The sequence below is a fragment of the Cervus canadensis genome, chromosome 19 (assembly GCF_019320065.1).
Source record: "Cervus canadensis isolate Bull #8, Minnesota chromosome 19, ASM1932006v1, whole genome shotgun sequence".
NCBI classification, from domain to species: Eukaryota; Metazoa; Chordata; class Mammalia; order Artiodactyla; family Cervidae; genus Cervus; species Cervus canadensis.
Genome location: NC_057404.1, coordinates 56,593,865 through 56,611,834, shown reverse-complemented (window position 1 = coordinate 56,611,834; position 17,970 = coordinate 56,593,865). Strand labels below are relative to the sequence as shown.

General features: G+C 42.2%; 1 protein-coding gene across 2 annotated transcripts in view; it reads left to right on the top strand.

The window, feature by feature from the left end:
• PDE5A (phosphodiesterase 5A) overlaps nt 1-17,970 on the top strand; it is a 127,314-nt gene that overhangs the window by 67,084 nt on the left and 42,260 nt on the right. For both annotated transcript variants that reach the window (XM_043438405.1, XM_043438404.1), the window contains exons 9-10: nt 3,684-3,859; nt 6,921-6,980. In XM_043438405.1, the coding sequence (XP_043294340.1) occupies nt 3,684-3,859; nt 6,921-6,980 (236 nt within the window). The remainder of the gene's footprint in view (nt 1-3,683; nt 3,860-6,920; nt 6,981-17,970) is intronic.

The window sequence follows — 17,970 nt, the reverse complement described above, 5'->3', positions numbered from 1 at the left end:
GACAATTTAAATTATTAAAGGATGAATAACTATTTAAGTTTCATAAGAATCCAGTAGCAATTTAGTGGGGGGTGGGGAATTAAGTAGAATTAGAAGATTGAATATGATAGAATGAATCTGTAAAAGTGCTAGAGGAAAATATTGGTTTATATGTAATCTTAAAACAGGAAGCTTCTTTTAAAAGCAAGACACTATAGTTGAAAACTTAAAAGATGACTTACTTGAGAAATTAAATCTTTTCTACAGCGAGAAACTTCCTAAATTAAAATAATTGGCAAATATCTTGAAGAAAATGTCTTGAAAAAAATTTTTTTGCAAGGTAGGTCATAAGGGTATAAAAGGGCAGGTCTTGTGTGTGCGTGTGTGTTAGTCACTCAGCCGTGTCTGACTCTTTGTGACCCCATGGACTGTAGCCCGCCAGGCTCCTCTGTCCATGGGATTCTCCAGGCAAGAATACTGGAGTGGCTTCCCATCCCCTTCTCCAGGGGATTTTCCTGACCAAGGATCCAACCCAGGTCTCCCGCGTTGCAGGCCAATTCTTTACTGTCTGAGCCATGAGTATTAACAGTTTGGGCATCTCCCCATGTTGTGTGGGAAAGAAGACCTGAGACCACAGGCAGGATGTAAGAGGTGACGCCCTGCTCTGCCACAAAGCCAGCAGGAAAACTGGTTGGTAAGAACGTCCGCCTCCTGGAGTTATAGAAAAGGAAACCTCAGTGTGTGATTTGAGAAACTACCTAGTTCCCTTCAGCATAATTTCCAGAGGCCTTCAGTGCCAACTAGCTCTCAGAGCTGCTGTTGTGAGCATGTGAAATAATGTCTGTGCAAGTACTTTGTGAACTAATAATATTACGTAACACTGATATTTTATTATCTAACTGTGCTACTTCTCGGGTTTCACCTAATATGTTTTTGAATATTTTATTTTATGGTTGTACATAGTGATTGATTTTGGCTGAGTGATTCTGTTTTAATTTTGGTTCTGCAATGACTACTTTGTTTTTATATATAAGTGCTTCTGATTTTATATCACTTGCTAGTAGATGTGGCATTTCAAATGACCAGTTTTAAATTTCATTACTATACTCTTCATCCATTCTTCCACATCTTTAAGAAATACATTGTGAAAACTGTCTGTAAATGGGTCCAAGCTTTCTGAGTGTTACTCTGTGTCTGCCTGTCTGCCGAGGCGGATTCTGACACGTGCTCGCTGTTCTGCCCTGAGCTGTGGTTGGTACAGACAACTCCTGCTGTTTGTATGCTGAATATGCCGTTTTAGTACCTTTCAATTCCTGGGGTATTAATTAATACCACTTACTGGGCTTCCTTGGTTGCTCATCAGTAAAGAATCTGCCTGCAATGCAGGAGGCACAGGAGAAGACACAGGTTCGATCCCTGGGTTGGGAAGATCCCCTGGAGAAGGAAATGGCAACCTATTCCAGTATTCTTGCCGGGAGAATCCCATGGACAGAGGAGCCTGGCGAGCCAGATTGAGCCTTGTGATCCATGAGGTTGCAAAGAGTTGGACACGACTGAGCGGCTAAACAACAATGTATTCATTCAATGACTGACTGAGGCTTAGATTTGAACTGCTGTCCAGGAGAGAGCTCCTTACCTCGGCCCCAAGCCTAGCAGACTGCCTGATGACCACGGCCTGTCTTCTTTCCATATGCACAGTCAATCTTATGAAGTGACAAAAGGAAAAATCCTGTTTATGCAAAGTGCCCATCAAGCAGGAGAAAACTTAGTAACAACTGAAAAGCAGTTACATTGTGCTATGAAGATAAGGAATGCATGACTCTCAAGAACATGTGATGTGGGAGATAGCCAGATGCCTACATAAACAGTCCCATGTTTATAATTTGGGGATTCACAAAGGTTGGAGGACATAACCCTTGTGTTTGCACTGTACATGGTATGTGGTCTTTTAAAATGATGAATGCTGATTGCCATTTACTCAATGGTTTTTACTTGCAGTGTCCAAATTTTAAGTTTTTCTTGATAATGGAATAAGTGTTAGAGAAGTAACCTCTGCAGTGGTAACACTGGTAGATACGGATGGCTTTACTATCTAAAATAGAAAAACTCCCACAAACAAAGAGCAGAAGGAGGATACAGATAATTTGTAGTGTTAAAAATAAAGTGCACACCACTGGTGATAAAGGGACTACATGTGCAACCATGCATCATTTCAGACTCTCTGAAATCCTTTTATGCTCCAGGAAAAATAAAGAGATAGCCAACCACAATCTTCATGGGAAAGCAATTGGGTCAGAACTGTAGTCTTGCATCCTTTCGTTAATTCGGTAAACATTTTTTGAGTCTTGCTGTGTGCCAGGCCTGGCTAACTAAGGAAGTGGAACTGAAAAATAAAATCTCTTAAGCCCAGGATATGTACAGTCTAGAAAGAGAGACAGAAATAAAACTCCCGATGATCCTCCAGCTGGTAAACGTTAAGGAGATAGGAGAGGTGTCTGCCTCCCCTGGGGAAGTGGGAGGCCTCTGGGAGCTCCCTGTGAAGGGCATGTAGGGATCTAGATGTAGGGATCTCCTGGGCAACAGGAAAGAGACTGGGACCAGCGGAAAACTACAGGCAAAGGTGTGGGTGAGCAAGAGGCAGTCAGGAAACTGCCAACAGTCATCAGACGGGGGTAAAAGGCACAGGGCAGATGTACGGTAATAATCTGGTCTTTGGGGCTAGGCTGAGCTGGGGTTTCAGCTTTAAACATAAGCACCCTGGAGCACATGACTTGACCTTCCCGAGACTCAGTGTCTTCATCTTTAAAGCGGATGTGAGCGCCCCTTTCTCATGGTGTGAATCATGCAGACCGGAGTCCACGTGTGTCCTGAAGCATTGAGCACCGCGCCTCCTCCACAGTAGGCCGTGATGGAAGTCTGTGTTACATATGTAGAGACAGAAGAGACGGGACGTTAGCAGCACTGTTACCCAGAGGTACAAGGTCATCAGACTCCTCGCAGAGACCCCTTACGATCGGAGCCCCATAGAACAACGAGTTCAATTACGATTTGACATAGTCTTCCATTTATATATACTATGTGTTTGACTTTCTAAGAAAGACCAGGACTTGGGAGGTCTGGTTATGATTTTCTTCAAAGATGAATTCTGCTCTTATATCTAAGTAAATAGTCATCTCTACATGCATTTATTTGCAGTATCAAAAATGATTGGAAATATTCTCCTGGACACAGAGGTACATATTGGAAATTTGAGACTGTCTCAAACTACATTCTGTTTTGTGGATAATTGTGTTTTTTAACTTCTGATTTCTCAGTAAGGAAAGGCAGCCTGGGTGACCCAAAATTCTGATGTGCATCAAAATTGTTCTCTTGGCAAGAGTACAAAAATCCAATTAGTCTCCAAAGGACAAATTGTCTTTGGGGATACAACTGATATAAAACTTGTGACAGAATCTGGAAGAAAATAGTAGTCTAGGATCTTTTTGAACATAGACAACATACATTTAGGACTGTGTGAAATGAGTTTGCATGTAAATTAACTCAGTTCATTGTTCTAGCTTCTTTGTGTGAGGATCCGTTTAACTATTTGGAGATGCCAAGCACTCCTAAAAGAAAAGCCCTAGACCTTTGGGGGCCCGTGTTAAAGTCAGTGCATACTGTGATTATGAATAGTAACATCTGTTCAATTTCTTGGATTATTATAGGGGTTTGCCAACTTGTTAATAAGATGGAGGAAACCACTGGCAAAGTTAAGCCTTTCAACCGAAACGATGAACAGTTTCTGGAAGCTTTTGTCATCTTTTGTGGCTTGGGGATCCAGAACACACAGATGTACGAAGCGGTGGAGAGAGCCATGGCCAAGCAGATGGTCACGTTAGAGGTGGGTGCTCCTGCGGGACGCCTCGGCCTCCCTGGGCGCACTCCCGGCCGCCGCCCCTCCCTGCGGAGCGCTCGGGGTCTGTTACATCACTGTGACCGGCGAGAACCACGTGCTTCCTCTCTCCTCACTTAAACAGCTAAGGAAACTGAGACCCAGCATACTTGAGAAACTTGTCAAAGGTCATACGACCACATCAAAGCTCAGGCCCCGGGCCCCTCCGTCCTCCGCTTTCTCCGCCGAAAGCGGTCCTTGGACCCTAGTGACGAGCCGCTCACACTGATGATAGTCCCCGCCCTGTCTGTCCTTTCTCCACTGCCTGAGCCTCCCATCTCTCCTCATGAACAGCTGTGTTCACACATCAAAACAACAAAACCAGATATCCCAAGCACTCAGAATCAGAAATGAGGAAAAGGGAAAACTCTTCCAAATTACAGAATTGTGGATCTTGAGAAAATTCTGATTCAGTACGTCCTGGGTGGAGGCTGGGAATCTGTGTGTTCCTACCAGCCTCCCCCAGGTGATTCTGAGTGTGAACTACGGGCTTGGGGCCTGGCCTCAGACAAGACTCCCTCCCAAGCAGGATGCGCCTACCCACGCGGGCCAGCCATCTCCAGACGTCTCACTGACGGCCTGAGAGCATTCACTTTGTGCAAGATGGAAATTTCTTACATCGTAGACCAGTCTAGGGAGTTAGACTTCAGAAAGGGCATTCCCTAGTCATTCACACACTGGTGTGAAATATATTTTAGTGTTTGCCTGCTCTTAGCCAGTAGAGATCAGTAGAAATCAATGTTTGAGTTATAGATTGTAACTTTTCCTCCAGCTGTTTACCAGTACCCAAGATGGTGTACTTTCTAATGTGAATATAAAACTCCAAATAATTTTAGTAAAGTACTATATAAGAGACTTTGGATTAGAAATCAGTAGAAATCTGTTTCAAATACACACACACACACACACACGTATACATATGTTTTACATTAAATGTACGCATACATATGTATTTACATGTGTGTGCATGTGTATATACAATTTTTAACATATTTTTTTACCGTTTCCATAACTGTACTGAAGAATTGACTCTAAGCCAGCTATCAATTAGAAATTAATCTCTTTTTAAACATACTTCTTATTTGGAAAATTTCAAACATAATGCTGAAGTAGAGAGGCTAACTAGGGAACCCCCATGTCTTCATTAGCTGTCTTCAATAATTATTGACCTGTGGCTACTATCATTCCATCCATACTCTTGCCCACTTCTCTGCTCTCTTCTTCCCTATTAATCCATTGATTATTTTGAGACAAATCCCAGGTATAATTTTGTTCACAGTTTCTGAGTATCTTCCTCACTGAGTTTTGTTTCTGTTTTTACACTGTAGTTTTATTTCAGTTAAAAATGAGTACTTGTACTTTCACTTAGTATATCCATTTTCCAATTTCAATTCATTGTAGGAAATCATATCTATGATCACAGATTTAACCTTGAAAGTCTTTTCTCCCAAGGCATTGGATAAAACCTAGGGACATAAATCCCTTATGTTTTCTTCGGGAATTATTTTGACCTAGAAGACATCATTATAATGACAGTAAAACAACAATAAATAGCTAACCTTTATCAAATGCTTACTCTGTGTTCTCACATGTACTAACGAAAGTTAATCCTTACAACCCTATGAGTATGGTGCTATTTCTATCTTCAGCGTGTGATAAGATTAATTTTTTAAACTTAGCGTGTCATGTTATTCCTTTATTCCTTTGCCCATGTTGCATTGCGTTGATTTATATTAGACTAGTTCAGGGCCACCATCTTAGCCTTTCTCAACAAACCGCCGCCCTGGTGTCAGCAGCTGTGACCTGTCAGTCTCATGGCAGCGGGAAACAGCAGCTCCGAGGTTCCCTAGGTTTCCTAGGGAAACCGTAAGACAAGTCACATGTATTACCGTACTATAATGTTCTGAATCACAGTATTTAGACATATTTACCATTTGGCTTTAGATTTTTAATTGCTTACAGTTTTAAAAACTAGTTCAAGGAAAACTGGTTTGGGCCACTGAATTATTTGACTCACCGTTTAAAGTCTGAAAATGAGGTACCTTTTTATCGCTGACCCTAAAACTTTAAGAGATTTTAGTAAATCTGTGTTAACTCTGTCAAAAATGAACTTTTAAAAATATTTAATATGATAGACAATTTAACATGTCTATTTAACATGACAATTTAACTACCCTGGTTTAGAAGAACATCTAAAATACTGTCCCATCATTTGGAAGTTATCGGGTTTGAAAATGGGAATTAATGATTCACAAGTTATGGGAAGATAGTAAATCTGCCTTACTATCTTCTTGTAACTCCACCAGGATGGTGAAGAGTGTACGAGATTACGAGATGAAAGCTGGGTCCCAGGCCCTCTTCTCACTGGCTGTGAGCTCACAGCCAGTGATGAGACTCCCTGGGCCTAGGTGTCCTCTGCTGTTAACAGATGGATTTATAGGCCACTTCTGCTCTTCTCCGTTCTTGAATCCTGTGGGTAGAAAAGTATCCCTGAATCTGGGTGACATTTATCTCTCTGCTATGCAGTTTTCCCTTATGAATTCTACAGTGGTTACAGGCCTCTTCCAAGAGCCACTTCCAGACTGCTTTCTTCCTAAATATCAACATTACAATGTCAGCTTATGCAGAAGTCTTTTATCTTGGTTCAGTACATCAGTAAAATAGCTAAAGTCAGTATTTTTGTTTAAGAAAAGCAACACAGAATTTTCTGCCAAGTTTGAGCGAATAGTGTGACTTATCAATAATGTGTTTGTTGTATCAACAGTGTCAGAGGAAAAGTGACAGTTTTCTTTGAACACAGGGAGTGTAACTTTCCGTTTCCATAAGAAGCATTTGAATAAAAATCCGAGATTTTCTCTCTGTTGAAGAAAGCAGCAAAGAAGATACGATGTTCTCAGGAGTCTAGATACCTCTGCAGGAAGGCTTGGGAGAATCCCAGGCTTGAAGCTGTGGTCTGTGTTGGGTATTCCTCTTTTGTATAACATGCATTCCTTCTGTTCTCGCCCCGTAGGTTCTGTCTTATCATGCTTCAGCTGCAGAGGAAGAGACCAGAGAGCTCCAATCCTTAGCGGTAATCCTCCTCCTCCTCCTCTGTAGAAATGACTAAACAGAGGCAGCTAATTAAGACGTAGATATGCTTCTCTCAGGGCAGCTGCTGCGGTGGGTAGTGGTCCCCTAGACCTTTAATTAAATGTGGTAAATATTTATATGGACATTTATAAAAAAGGTCTAATCAAACCTATTTTTTTGCAAGGCTAGATAGAAGTTCAGTGATAACACAGAGCAAATGATAACATTGTATTGATTTTGTAACACATTAAATGATTCTGATATTTTCCCAGTAATTGTTATAATCTTTACATCTTTCTTAAGCCAAAATTAAATTTAGTTTTTGGTTCCTGGGGAAGTGTGGACAGGGGATTGCAAGGTGGTTGTTTGGTTTGAGTACTAACAACAAAGATTTTATAGCTCGTTACTGATAACGTACTCTGCGTTATTAAAAATGGAGAATGGTTTTAATTTCTAACCATACGGCTTGCAGAATGTTATTTGAAATTGGGTTCAAATAAGGTCAATTCCTGAATGCTCACAAAGTTCTTATTTAGGATGCTAGGAGAGAAAAGCACATTGATATGTAAGAAGGTCTTGAGTTTGGGGGTTGGTTGAGATTGCCTTGGTTGAGGTTAATGAAAACTCGAAGCACTTCCACACTGACAAGCAAGCCTGCCTTCTGCGTTTCCGCTCACGTGAGACAGCGTGAAGTGTGTGTGGGACGTCCTGGGAGTGAGGGGGGTGAGAGCGCTGCCGAGGCCACTGAGCTTCCTCCTCTGTCATCGTCATTGTGGCTTGCCAATGGTCGCCCCCCTTGCCCTTACATACGCTTTCCCACGTAAACTGCACAAGCCGTGCGGTGGACGCCGAAGCTCGCGGACTGGCCCAGGGTCGCCGGCAGAAGTGAAGAGTCAGGAGAGACACTCACACCGTCGATCTCCAGAGCACTGCCCGTCAGCGCTGTGATGAGCTTTAGGGAGGGAGGAGGTTAAAGATGCTTCAGACGTTCTGGCCTTGGTAGTTCAAAGAATGATCATCCCCTTCATTAACCAAGGTGGAAATATTAAGAAGGAAAAGATAGATTTGATACAGAACACAGTAAGTTTGAGATGTGGGTGGAACAACCAAATAGACATCTTGCGCGCTGGGAAAGGCAGGTGCAGAGTGGGGAGGGGCTGGTGGCCAGAAGAGAGGCGGCAATTTGGAAGTTAAGGGATAGGGCCTGGGGGGAGTCCCATGACAGTGAAATACTAGGAATGGAGCGAGTGCGGGAGAATGTGGAAAGGCGCAAGGCTGAGGGTAGAACTGTTGGGGTGTATGTGTAGATGGAAGGTGTAGGAAAGAAACCAGCTATGGCAGACACATGGCAGTTAGACAGGGAGGCAGATCTAGGGCAGCAAGCAGAACAGTTTTTATGAGGAAGGAGATCCCATCAGTTGTTGAAGGAAGGTTGAGAAACAGGACTGAGGAAAGGCTGCTGGATTCAGTGATTAGGTGATGGTTGAGAAGGCAGCTTCAGGAGTGAAAATGCAAAAGGTCAGACTAGATGGTGAGAAAGTGGAGGAAATGAATAGTAGTTTAAAAAGTATGTTTTGTATGAAAGAATGAAATAGCTAAGAAGGGTGTTGGCTGCATCGTGTGAAGTTTTTTATTGTTTTGTTTTGTGTTTGTGAGCAGTTTGCTCACAAGCAGGAGAGGCAACACGTTTGTGGACAAAGGGGGAAGGTCCAGGGTGAGACTAAGAATGTAGGATGGTGACAGATATCTGGGCCTTGAAGTGGTCTAAGCATCACAGAGACATCTCTTTGGCCAAGACCAGAGAAAAGGGGTGGTAATAATAGCTACGCTGACTCTGTTAGTCACTCAGTCGTGCCTGACTCTTTGCGACCCCATGGACTGTAGCCCACCAGGCTCCTCTGTCCATGGGATTCTCCAGGCAGGAGTACTGGAGTGAGTCACCACTCCCTTCTCCAGGGGATCTTCCCAACCCAGGGATGGAACCTGGGTCTCCTGCCTTGCAGGAAGGTTCTTTACCATCTGAGCCACCAGGGAAGCCCCACACTCGCTGAGCACTTACCGCATACATGGTGTGTTTGAAGTTCTTTGTGTGTGTTAAGTGTATTAAGTCCACAGCCACCCTGTAAGGTCAGTATTAGCATTTTGAAAATGGAATCTGAGGTTGAGTTTAGATTGCCCTACTCAGGATCCTCCCAGGTTGTGAGTAGGTACCAGGACAGACTGTCCAGACCCAAAGCATACACATCATTGCACAGCCCTGGAGAGAATGAGCTAGGAAAGGAAGGAGGGACCAGACTTGTAGATTCTTGATTAAATCACTGAGTATGAAGCTGAGTCATCTGCCAAGAACAGTCGAAGGAACTCGAGATGATTTCATCTGAAAGGTTAAGCTTCTCTGGGGGTTAGCCTCATTGGAATTGGCTGTTATTTATTTTGTTCACGATGATGTTTGAAGGAATGAGTTGTTTTTCAATTATTTACAAAGGTTTAAAAGTTTAAAGTATCTCTCACATCAGGCTTAATTGCCCATTTGTCTAATCCTCCTAGAGTGCTAGAGTTTTGCACCTACTGCATACTGTGAGCAGGAAATGATCACATGGAGAGAAGCATTTTGAAGTGCTTGCAAGCTCTGTGGGATTAACATTACTGCAAAACGAGGCTAGGTTACACTCTTCCATGTGTTGTTTTAGATAAAAACCAGCAAAGATAATACTAAAAAATTCATTAGGATATTAAATTTTGCTTTTTACTTTGAAAATAGCATAAGTCTTTCAGAAAAATCTGAAAATTATTTTCTCAATCATGTTTATAATTTTAGCAAGAGAAAAACACTTTGGAAAAACTGAGCATTGCTGTATTGCAGTATTGTTCAAAACCATCTGTTGTTCCATTTGGAAAAGAGATTTCTGGCAGCTGCATTGAGAAATTTAGGATAACATAGGATAACGTAGGTCAGATAATTCATTTAAATTGGTTGAAATTCAGAAAATGATTTCAACTCTGTTTTCTATCAACCTAATAAAAATTCCTTTGCAGCCCCAACTACACAGGTGCCTGCCTCATCCAGTAATTACCAGAATTGCTATCTTAGTCATGTGTCTGATGGTTCATCTCAATTTAAAACCTAAAATAATTGAAAAGCTGTCAACTGCTTAATTTTTATTTTTAGAAATGCATTCTTGAAATACTATGCTTAAGTACACTAAATATTTCTGTGTTCAGAAAAGTCTCAGTTACAGCAGAAAGTATAACAAAATTGATAGGAAATTCAGGATCCCTTTTTTGCCCTTGCATTACTTGACATTTTTGTCCTATTTTTAATCTTATTTTTTGTTGGCTTAAGCCTTATACAAGCATTTTGTCATATGCCCTTTAATGATCTTTCATCACAAGTTTTGAGTTAAAAATAAAAGGACCCCAGCTGACCTGGCTATGATTATTAGAAAGTCATAGTTAAGATGTTGGAATGAAATGAGTGTTTATTACAAGTAGTTGCATATCTGATTGATCGGTTGCCTTTTCTGCCTTGTCTTGCTAGAATAACAGTAAATAAATATCTAGTAGAGCTTAGTTTTTTTAGATGAGCTTCCCAGTTTTGTCATGGAGTCAGTGCTGATTCAGTTCCAGCCCCTATAGCTTATTCTATTTTATAGCAATTTCTTTAATCACAGATGTTGTATCTAAAAGCAAACTAAGACCCTGCTGTGATGCTGAAAGTTCTGTACCAAAATAGTGAGAGAGGAAGAAACTGCCCACTCAGGCAGGATGTCCTAGGACAGAATTTATACCTCATCCTGACCTTCCCCTTTCAGTAACTTCACAGGAACCGTCTTGATCAGGCATGTCTGTGAATGCCGCAGGTACCAGCAGTAAGGGGCAAGACCAGATGCCTGATTCAAATCTCTTAATGCCGCAGGCAGTGTTAGAGGACAGAGCCAGTTCCTTATGTCAAGATGCTCATCACATTCCTTCTTTGGGACTTCTTTGGGAAAAATCTCTATGGACAATCAAATTTTGTAAGTGGAAAATTTTGAGCAGATAATGATGGAGGAGAGCTGACCCTGTGAGCCTGACAACCAGTGTCACTGAACTGCGTGTAGTGACAAGGCATCCACTAAGGCGCCTGCCTCCTCACCAAGAGCGGGACATTTTTGAAGTTTGGGTCTTTCCACTTCCTCTGCACGGTCAGTCGATGCATCATTTTTATAGATGTCTGTAACATGAATCGGGCTGTATGTCTTCCACATTGCCAGATTTAATAGATTCTGTTTGGTTCTTCTTACTTTCATTTGATAAGTGGATTAATTCCAGTGGCAGCCTTAACTCCAAAGTATGGTGGCACTGTTCTTGAGCTTCTTATGTACTAACTGGATGTTAGCCAGGTCTGTGTATTAGTCCCAATTGCAGTCATACATTTTCTCTGAAGTTTTACTTATAAGCAGGTATGGACTTTATTGGAATCTTGACACGGTCATGTGCCTTCTTTACATGGTTTTAAAAAACTTGATGCGAATTTTTCAGGGTTTTTTACAGTCTCTGCCTCTTCCATATTGCGATTTAAAGGAATCCATCTATATAATGTTAAAAGGAAGGAGAAATCATAAAATGCATTGGTATAGTTACTGAAGAAAATACACTAATCTAGTCCTGCTGTGCCTTACTCCCTTCTTCATTCTCTCTAAGATTTGGTTCCACGTGCTGAGTTGGAGTATTCACTTCTTTTTGTATTAGTAATGTTTCTTTCTCATTTGTATTTGAATCTTCTTAGAGAAAGATATAGTCCAACAGCCTTATACACTAATTGTGTGGGGCTTTTTCTTTAAGAACACGTTTTCTGTGCACGTTAAACACGAGGAAGACATTAAATGTCTGTAAGGTGTAATGTGATGGCTACAGTGTGGCTTTGTTCAAAGACCTGGCCCCAGACTGCTGTGTACAGAATGCCCTGGGCTGAGAGAATGACTGGAGACTGATGCGGAGAGCTTAAAATACCTGGCTGGGCGTCTCTCCTTGCAGCTGCCAATAAACAGGCCAAGTATCTTAATTTTATTCCTGTAGATAACTTCCTTAAATAACGTATCATTGGGGAAAATCTCTTTTCCTCTTTACATTTATATTGAATAAACATCAAAGAGGAATGTAACAAAATGCCTTCATAAAACACTGAAGCTAATTGCAAGAATTTGACATTTTATGGAAGACCAAGTTCAGTAGCCGTCCTTCTTTTCAGAGTTATTATGATAAATAACTTTCTGAATAAGGAGCCTGTTGTTAACAGTTGGCTATTAGGAGTTGTTTCTCTGATTTTTGTTTTACCTCCTGATACTTGATATGTCAGACCTAAGGCAGGCGGAATGCCTTTGACTACAGTGTGACCTTTTTTGTCTAAAGATCATACAGTTGAGCATATTGTGTAGCCACATGTCTCTATTTTCTTCTGAGGTTACCAGAGACTTTGCCACAGGCTAAATATTAACCTTTTTTCATGAGCATCCACCAAAAATATGAAACTCAATAATTTTTAAGTGACCGTTACATTTACCTTACCCAAGTGTATCATTATTTCCCATGAGCATGTGCTTTATGGACTTCAAGGAGACTGTGCGTTTTTAAATGCATTCTCGCCTGTCAAGTTTCTTTCCATGGTTGTGTAGCAGGGACTCCAGGCTGTCCCCGTCCGTTGTGTGAAGACTTGCTTCATAATAAGCGATAGTTGAGTAAGAGAAGGGCCGGCATGTGCCTTGAGTAAGGCACTGATAAAGCTTAGGACTGACTGTCCCTGACTTTATAAAGATAGATGACTTTATTAGTCAGGGTTCTCCAGAGACACAGAGCCAGTAGAGATTTTGTATATACATGAGAGAGATTCTTAGGAACTGACTCGCGTGATTACAGGAGCGGAAAAGTCTGGCAGTCTGCTGTCTGCAAGCCAGAGACCCAGGAAGCCAGTGGTGTGGTCTGGTGGGGTCTGAGGGCCTGAGAACAGGGCAGGCTGATGGCTGAAATCCCGGTCCAAGAGCCTGAGAAGGTACGGGATGTCCCCACTCCTGCAGGGTGGGAGGCAGCAAAAAGGGGCGAATTCCTCCTTTTCCCAGCTTAGGCTCTGTGCAGGCCCTCCGTGGCCTGGCTGGTACCCACCCACCCTGGAGAGTAGTCTGCCCTGCTGAGGGCACTGATTCAAATGCTCGTCTCCTTAGGAACACTGTCACAGACACACCCAGAAGTGCTTAATTTGGGCACCCTGTGGCCAGTCAGAATTAACTATTCGAAATGACTTTAAAACAGTAAATGTGTACTTCAGTTCTCCATCACTGTGTTAGCAATCACTCATGCAAACTATCAGCATACTTGTGTTGTCATTACTTAAAAATCTGTATATTTCAATTATTAATGTGTCTGTCTTCTCCATCAGACTGCTAGTCCTTGAGTCATATTTTAATAATAATAATAATAGAAATAGCTACTATTTAGTGATTGCTTAGCAGGAACCTGGTTTACATGCTTTGTTGAATGACTGATTCTGGAAAATTCAGACTTTTAGAAAGTCTGTAATCTAGCATGAAATAACACAGTTCATAATCCTTCAAAGCATTCAATAAGATTATACTTTCTTTTTTCTTAAAATGATTATGAAGCTAGAAATAATTTAATAGTTTAATAAAACCGCCTGCTAACTGGTCATAGAGCTGGTCGTGTTGAGGGGTGCTGAGATACATTTTCATTGTCAGCTTTCAGTTTCATGAATATAGCATGATGGTTAAAAATGTGAGTCCAGAGAGATGTCTGGGTTGAGATTCCACCTCTGTGATGCCAGGCAAATCTGTGCCTCTGTTCTTTATGCCTCAGTTTCTTCCTCTAAAAAGAGGATAATAAAGGAACTTCCTTCAGAGAGTTGTAGTGCCCAGAGTTCCTGGTGCATCTGCCCCCTCCACATACACATTATGTACCAGTTACTGTTAGTAGTGGTGATACTGGGAAGAAAATCAGTTCTAATACAGGAGAAGCAACACTGAGGCCTTCATCTTCCCTGTCATGTTCCAAGTCTTTTTGCTTAAGCTGTTCTAATTATGCACACCCAGGAAAGCTGTTGGAATATGGCAGGAACTAAAAGTGCCCACTGACCTGAGATGGTGTCTTTAAATGAGGCAGGCAGCTCCATATAAGCAATGGATCATTTCATTGTAAGGTAACTTAGAGGGTGGGAGCAGATGAGCAACAATCTGGAAGCATCCAGTGCTGCACTCCACACCACGGGGGCCCTTTGGGACAGTTTTATAGCCTCCCTGGGGTTTGGGGGGAGGTGCGTAGAAGCAGGGAGTGCATTCCTAAGTCAAGATTTATGCATGGGTAACTAGGCTTACAGGTACTGGGAATATGTTAGGGAAGGTCTTCACCATTGTTTGGAGCTAGCAGAGCATAGAGGTCACCTGGACCTAAATGATATCGATTAACTACAAAGCCCTTGATGACAGAGAAATTATTTACTACACAGTACAGTCCTGGGGAGGGCCAGTGGAAGGTCAACATGAGCCCATGATGGTGTCAGCTGTGCTAACAGGTATATAAAAGTATACGCTCATTTTCTAATTAGCCAAAGAACAACAACAGGTAGGTGGAAAACTTACTGGAAGAGAAAAGCACCATGTGTTCTAAGATAAACGTAAACCTTTTGTGTATGAGTTATATATAACCAATTCTCTACTGGAGGGAAGTCACCTTGAGTTGACCATTTTAAGTCACTTCCTACGAGAGCTGCTAAAAAAAAAGCAGAAAAGTTTTGGTAATTGTTTTCCCATCCTGAGTTTCCAGTGTTCTCGCCAGTGAATGAATCAAACTTTATTGCCACTTACACTGAGTTTTTAAAATTATAATGTGAAGTATTCATTGTGCAAATGAAAGAAGGAAGTCAGCTATAAATAAAAATTTTCAAAAGTAAATAAAGTGAATACTTGAACTATAAGAGAAGGCACAGTCTACTGTTTATCTGTCGTGTCTGACATAGCATGGTTCATTACCAATTTTAATGTTTGTATTATAGCTCTTACCAAATTAAATTATTGTTAAATATTATTATATATTATTAAATATTGTGTTAAAATATTAAATATTGTTTAAATATTATTAATTGATTAGGTGCTTGATCACAAATTTTTTATTTAACATTCATATTTATCTCCTGTTTTATGTGAGTATTATGTTAGGTGTTCCAAATATAACAATGAATAATCAATCTGTGCCCTCTTGGAACTTAAAGAATAGTGAGGGACTATATGTATAGCATAAGTATATAATATTATGTAATTATAATCAGGAAAAAAGGTGCTATGACTGTAAAATACAGGCACTGTAAATTTATACTATAGAGACATATTCCAGCGTGAGCAGTTTGGTATGTGTACTTGTCCACACCTTAGACATATCCCCGCATGAGCAGTTTGGTGTGTGTAGTTATCCACACCTTAGACATATCCCGGCCTGAGCGGTTTGGTGTGTGTAGTTATCCACACCTTAGACATACCCCGGCCTGAGTGGTTTGGTGTGTGTAGTTATCCACGCCTTCTCAAATGTCTCAGTGTCATTCCTGGCGCCTCACCCACTCCTGGTCAGTGCTCTGATGTTCATGTATGAGGTGTGGCAAGTCTGATTTCATCCCACCGTAATTCAGCAACCTGCAGGATAAGATTGAGTGTGGGTTTCGGCTGCATTAGTGCTTCAACAGATAGAATGTTTTAGGAAGGCCATAAAAACTCTTTACTTTTCTGATCATGACTTGGCCTCACAGTTTATAGCCCAGAGCTGCTTCTTCCTTTCTTTAATGCTTCCACAGCAGCTGGAAGCAGCCTTCCACCACCGTATGAACGGCAGCCATCACGGGTCCTCAAGAAGGATTTCCTTCTTTATAACTGCAAGTGATGACTTCAGGGACTGTTACATGCCATTGGTTATTAATAACCACTCTCTAATGCAGCAGTTCTCACAGCTCCACACTCATCAGAATCATCTGGAAGTTTCATTATAATACAGGTGGCTGAGCTCCACTCCCAGAGTTTCTGATTGAGTAGTTCTGTGTGGTTGGTGGCTGTTCAGTCAGTAAGTCGGGTCCGACTCTTGGCGACCCCGTGGACTGTAGCCTGCAGGCTTCCCTGTCCTTCACTGTCTGTGTTCTGTGTTACAGTCCAGGAATTTGCATTTTCAGCAAGTTCCCAGACGCCACTGCAGACACTGGAACCAGACTGTGAGAGGTGCTGCTCTAATGGAAACTTGATTCTCTTCTGCCTTCAAGTCCAAGAGAGCTCTCTGACCCAAAGGCCTCACCCTGAGAACCTGTTGCCCACCGGCACTTTGCCTGAAGAGCACCATCAGGACTCGGTTGCAGATAACAGAAGCTCCTTTAGCTGTTTAAAGCAGAAAATAATTAAGTGCTTACACATAATTGGAGCGGGTGGATGGATGACCTCAGGAATTAGTCCTACAACAGAACTGTAGCTTTGGCTCAGTGTGGGAACTCCCATGGAAGCCAGAACCAGAAACCCATTACAGCATCTCCTTCCAGAGTCAGCCAGGGCGGCATGGTTTGGGAGTCAGAAAGCGTCTGCTGGAACTGCAGCCTCCACAGCTGCTGACAACCTCTGGACCACATTTCAGGAACATGAGTTCCTCCTGTGTTAGTTTGAAATCCAGGTCTCCCTCAAGTACACCTCATGGGAGACACCAAATTCCATCTGGAACCCTAGATGAGAGGGAGTCTGGGAAATAAATGTTTGAGCTTTCTTGACTCTTCGGAAAACGAGGGCTTGCTCGGAAAAGGTGGATGTAGATATTGTGTTAATAGAGCCTTGCTAGTGTCTACCACAGACTGTTTCTCGGGTGCAGCTGAGACATACAAAAATGGGAAAGAACTAGCTATATGATGACGCGAGGGCTGTGTTCCAGGCAGAGGAGGAGAAACAAGGAGACCCAGAAGTGAGGGGGTGTTAATTAACCTTGAAAACAGATGGCCACGATACAGACACCTCCCTACCCCTACATTAAAATTTAAAAAAATAGATGGCAATTTCTGAAAGCTCAATTTTCATTTAGGGTGTTACTGCAGTAAGTACAGAGGCCTCTCCCTCCTCTGCTCTCATGGCGGAGGCTAGGATCCTGTGTGTGAGCCTTCTTGGAGGAGGAGCGGCTCCTCCCTCCTGTGTGAGGAATCAAGCCTGAAAAGCATAGTATAACCATAGCAGCTACGGTGCAGCCTCTGTCTAAATGGTTGGGGAGCTGGAGACAGAGCCTGGACCTGTACAAGAATGTCACTGGCAAGATGTAGTGTCACTCACAGGGGGGCCTTGGGTTCCAGAGTGAAAAGGCAGTAAGAAATCCTAGTTGTGGGACTTCCCTGGTGGTCTAGAGGCTAAGACTCTGTGCTCCCAATGCAGGGGGCCAGGGTTCAATCCCTGGTCAGGGAACTTGATCCCACATGCTGTAGCTAAGGCTGGGAACAGCCAAATAAATAAATAAAATAAATAAATATGTAAAAAAAAAAAAGAAATCCTAGTTGTGTGGTCACAGAGGTAAATTAAACCTTGGCGACGATCTGATCCTGCCCCCTCATCTTACAGGTGAGAAAACAGGCAAAGCTTGAATGGCCTGTTCAGGGTGACAGTCATTGGGACATCATGACCAGAGCCCCTGACAGCAAACATTGCTTCACTGTGTGCTTCACCTTGCTTTTAGATTTCTCTTTTTATGATCATCACCAGTTCAGCCACTCAGTCGTGTCTGACTCTTCGCGACCCACAAACCACAGCATGCCAGGCCTCCCTGTCCATCACCAACTCCCGGAATGTACCCTAACCCATGTCCATTGAGTTGGTGACGCCACCCAACCATCTCATCCTCTGTTGTCCCCTTCTCCTCCCACCTTCAATCCTTCCCAGCATCAGGGTCTTTTCAAATGAGTCAACTCTTCGCATCATTATGCCAAAATGCAAATGTGGTGGCTGATC